Source organism: Aplysia californica, unplaced genomic scaffold, assembly GCF_000002075.1.
Source record: "Aplysia californica isolate F4 #8 unplaced genomic scaffold, AplCal3.0 scaffold00911, whole genome shotgun sequence".
Taxonomy (NCBI): Eukaryota; Metazoa; Mollusca; class Gastropoda; order Aplysiida; family Aplysiidae; genus Aplysia; species Aplysia californica.
Genome location: NW_004798181.1, coordinates 141,387 through 146,167, shown reverse-complemented (window position 1 = coordinate 146,167; position 4,781 = coordinate 141,387). Strand labels below are relative to the sequence as shown.

Here is a 4,781-nt window from a genome sequence, read left to right as displayed (position 1 = left end):
TCTCTCTTCCCCTCCCTCACTCCATCCAAAAATTTAGAAAATTGCAATTTATGTAGGCTACAATATGTAACGGAAAGCATGCAGGTATATTATTATGACAAGTTGTCAACACTGGTCCCGTTTTGCCTGATCATGCTCGGGTGGGATTGCTAAAGTGTTATTTTTGGAATAATGTTTCCAACATTTAGTTTCAATGTTTAACAGCTTTATTCAATTCTTTCCTTTTAACAACCCTCTTCTTTTCCTTGCACTCCAGGATAATGCCACAATGGCGTGAGCGTTTTGCGATTTTGACAATTTTGACCGAAAATTAGCTTGCCGGATGGCCCGTTCGCTAGAGAGTGGAACGGAATGTGACCAAAGTGGATCCGGATGTGAATGTTTATGCGCATGCTCAGAGTAATGTTTTGATTCTTTGCGGAAATGGATTTCGATGGTAATCATAACAGAAAGAGTGACTTACCCACTTGTTTTTGAGACCTAATTTAAATGCCGTATGGTCACATTCCTATCAGTTGTGACCCCCTCCCCATGTGTGAGTTTAAAAGCACAACACTCAGAAATGTACCAGAAATTGTAATAGCCAATAAAATTCTGTTCCCAGAGATGAGAATAGAGACCCACCATTGTTTGTCATAGTGTACAGAGAATGGTGATAATATTAATACTGAAATAGAATGAGTATAATAGAGGTCTCTAGTCATGTGTCTAGCAGTCTAGCTGATGAGGAATCAGATAATGCTGATTGTCTAAAAATGTCTTGAAGTGTTGGCAAATCCCCGATGTCTCGCAGCCAGGGTCACGGAAATGCTATGATGCGCATTTTGAATTCTTGGAAACAAAAGAAGAGTGGTGCGCATCCCCATTCTTCCTTTTCCCTTTCCATATCTTCGTCTTGTTCTCATTGTTCTTACAAAATTTTATGGAAACTGTGGCAACTTTAGATCTGGATTCTAGTTCACTGTTCATTGGCTTGTTCTCTGCCTTTTCAATTTATAATGTTTACGAAGTGACTATTTCTCCGAACACTCGGTCTCGGTAAAATAAAGTTGATTGAACTCTCTTTTCTCTATTTCTCCTAACGGTCTCTGATCTCAAGATTTTTTGGGTTATTTGCGAGATTTAGGGGTCCTCCTTTCATTCTGCCATTCTATGAGGACTGGGAGGAAGGATTTTTTGCATCGAATTCAATTTCTAGAGCTAGAGATTTTTAAATGTCTGAATTTTCAGATACACTTCAGTTGTGGTTGGGCCAAAGTTCCCGGACTATACTTCACTTGAAAATACCTTCAAAAGGTACTGCGAAAAAAACAAGACAGCTTGACCTTTGCAGTAACCTATTTTGCATTTAGTCACCCAGTGAAAACTAAAATCTTTCATGTAAAAAAAAAATCCCTCCGCCTTTCCCCCCCGTTCACACCTTGCACACACAGACACACATGCGCACTCACACTCACACACACACGCATGGCCACTTTATTCGCTTATTATCAACAAATCTCAAGAACGGAAACCGTGAGAAATAAAGTTCAAGTTTATTTTCCCGAACGTTCGGAGAAATAGAGCCGGCCTAATGTTTAATTGTTTTGTCAAGACAATGTACCATTCAGTGACCACTGTTTCTATAGTTTATTCTTTTTGTGCTTTGCCATGTATCTTGCCATTTGAACCATTGAATTGGACTGGTCCAATTTCAAATTCAAATAGCTTTTCAATAAAAAAAAAATCTACTTTAGTCTAGTCCTCTCTTTTGTTGAAAGACACCAGGGTAGGCCTATTGTTTTGATTCATTCTGTTTTGAATGATTTGATTCAGCTAGTCTTTGTTCATACTGTATACAGTCGAACCTGTATGTAGAGGGAATCGCAAGGGAGCCAGAAAAAAATTTGGTCTTTGACAGGTGGGATCAGGGGTCCCTTGTCCGGTCGGCACGCAGTTGTCAAAACTTCACTCCTCTCAACTGATCTGATAATGACATGCGCGTCAGTCTTACTTTTATCTAATTTCCACCAGAGCTTGCATTTCGCAGGACCACTGTTTGATCTATTAACTTACTTGAGTCTGGGGTATTTTAGAAAACACAAGTGCTGGAGTCTGGGCTTTTTTTGGAGGTTTTGAAAAATTCACCCATATTTACACCACAGAAGCATCAGATAGTACAATAACAATCAAAATAAATGACAAAGAAACCGTTTATGGCTTTTGTGTCGCGAACTTTAAAACAATTGCACAATTTGACCAAACACAGACAATTTTTTAGAGGTACTTGTCCAAACTGGAGGAGTAAATTACACCAAAGGGCTTGACTTGGGTGGAATTGAAAACAAAATCAACAAAGTACACATATATCATATCATTCAAGTTTTATACAGCAGAGAAAATGCTTTTCATTTTTTTCAGAGTGAAATCTAAAAAAAAAAGAGCAGGGCTCTGTTAATGGAATGCCGCGGACTGCACAGCTTTGATTGATCTCTCCCTTCCCTTTGTTCTGACTTGCATGAGATCTAAGTTACATTTTGTCACCTAAATCTACTCATAGTTCCTTCTCTTACAAACTACAGGATCAGGATCTAAAGCTATCTTTTTTTTGTTTGTTTAGATCGCGGGTCCAATTCTAGTAGTACTAGACCTAGGTCTAAGTTGCCGGGCAGTTCCCCTTTGTGATTATCTTTGTCAACCCCCGCGGATGGTTGGGGGATGCCTCTGGAAGGTCCTACTTTTTTCCTTCCCAGTTTTGTCTCTGTTTCTATCGTCAGTTTCCCAGCACAAATAAATGGAATATCGTTTTGTTTGTTTTCAATAGCAATGTTTTTCTCTTTCCTCTAAACAAATCACTCTGGAATTACTGTAATAGTGTGTACATCAATTTTTGTTCCTTGTAATGTGTAGAATCATAATTTTCAACACTCGGAAAAAAAATCTTGACTGGTGTTTGCTGAAAAGTCTATCCAAAGTGTTTTCTGAAGAATGGAATCTATTTTACATTTTCTTCAGCCTTCAGTTTGTAGTCTCCTCTTGTTGTGTTGCTACTGTTGTCTTACACATGATGATACATTTTGATTGTTGAAATGATAGATTGGAAAGATTCGGTGGGTAGTTGGCCCATGCTCTCGTGTGGTTTGCTCCTTCTTTCCTATATATCCGTTCCGTATCTCTTTTCTCTTTTTGTGTTTGTTACTCTCTTGTAACACCTAATCTTCAGCCCAAATATGACCTTCTAATTGTTAATGTGTTGCAATTGCTGTAAAATGCTTACTAACACAATGATTCAGCATTGATGTTCTATTGATGTGTTATTTCATCAATTTTCATTTGAATGAATTCAATACTATTTAAACCTTGGCATTTCTTGCTGCACTTTCACGCTGCTTCAACTTCCACTACTGGGGAGATTTTTCCTGTTGACATAATTTTTGCTCGTTGATGTTAATCTTTGTTGCTAGACAAGACTTGCGAATATATATATATATATGAAATTGAAATCTGCACTGATAAAAACCCACGAATCCTGTCCACTATTTACAGATTTCCTATATATATATATATTTGTACTACAATTTTACTTGGGGAAATTTGCACTGTGAGCAATGTGATGGTAAGCAGTGGGAAGCAATGTATGTGATATAATGAATAGGTTCTTCAGTTCTGCATACGGAAGGTGTTAGTTAGTTTTACAAGTTGAGAATTTCTTTACAGAGCATCTATGTCTGTTTGTTGGGATATTGTGCTTCACCCATCCCTGGATGGCCTTGACAGGTGGAGTGGAAGCTGCCCGCTTCGAAAAGGTTGAAAATGGTGTTGATGGGGGTGTAAAATACTCACCATTATGTACTTGATTTTGTTTCATCAGTTGTAAAGGAATAAATTTTATAGTAGTTGTCTTCAGACCGGGTTGTATTTCCAAGAAAAGTTTAGTTTTTCTTTTTATCTAAGTTATAGAATGGCTTGTGGGCCGACGTGTGTGTATGTCGGCTTGTCTATAAATCACTTGACAGGATACGCACTGTGATGTTCAGGTAAAAAGTGGGTGGTTATAGTGGAGGCTGCCAATGGTTGTACCGGCTTCTTTATTCTCTCAGTATTTTCTGCCCGTCTGCCTGCTTCGCTTTTTCTCCAAATGATGGTTATTGGTCATGTGCTTCTCTTTACTCACAGCACAGCTTGATGGGTATGGGACTAGTGTCTGGTGTCCTCGCTACATGTTGTGGAAAAAGAAAGAAGAGCTCCTCCACTTGTCTTGTGAGAAAATATAAATGCGAAGTTTTACAAGTTTAAATTTAACGCCCCTCACAACACTGTTGCGATATTTAAGAGACGGAATTTCCGAATTCAAAATGTCTATCTTTGAATTGATAGGACTGACAGAGCTGAATTCGAAAATCATGTACAATACTTTTTCCAAGGACACAATGTCAAACTGAGCTGAGCCGAGCACCCCCGATGGCCTGAATCTCCCTCTTTTTTTTCTGTTTGTCTGATTTGCTTCGCCCTTGCCTGGCATATTGTTATTGTGTCCCGTTGTTATTGTTATTGTGTCCCGTTGTCATTGTTATTGTGTCGATTTGTTAATGTCTTCCATCCTACAATTGACGGTAAAATCATGTTGTGTCTCTGGTTATTGCAGTGAGTGTCGGCACTTTTACTTACGAGAGCGGACCCGGTGAATATGAAGACTTTCCGCGTACGGAAGAGCCAGTCTTTATTCTGGGGGAGGTCTACAGCGCTGAGTATGGTAGGTGCTTTTGTAAAAGTGTGTGTGTGTGTGTGTGTGTGTGTGTGTG

At 38.9% G+C, this 4,781-nt stretch overlaps 1 protein-coding gene across 1 annotated transcript in view; it reads left to right on the top strand.

The window, feature by feature from the left end:
• Positions 1–369: 369 nt before the first annotated feature.
• The window catches only part of LOC101846468 (cysteine protease ATG4B), a gene marked incomplete in the record, with an annotated part of 17,381 nt that continues 12,969 nt past the window's right edge, over positions 370–4,781 (top strand). The window contains 2 exon segments of the mRNA XM_035972930.1: positions 370–436; positions 4,625–4,732. Coding sequence (XP_035828823.1) covers positions 424–436; positions 4,625–4,732 — 121 coding nt within the window.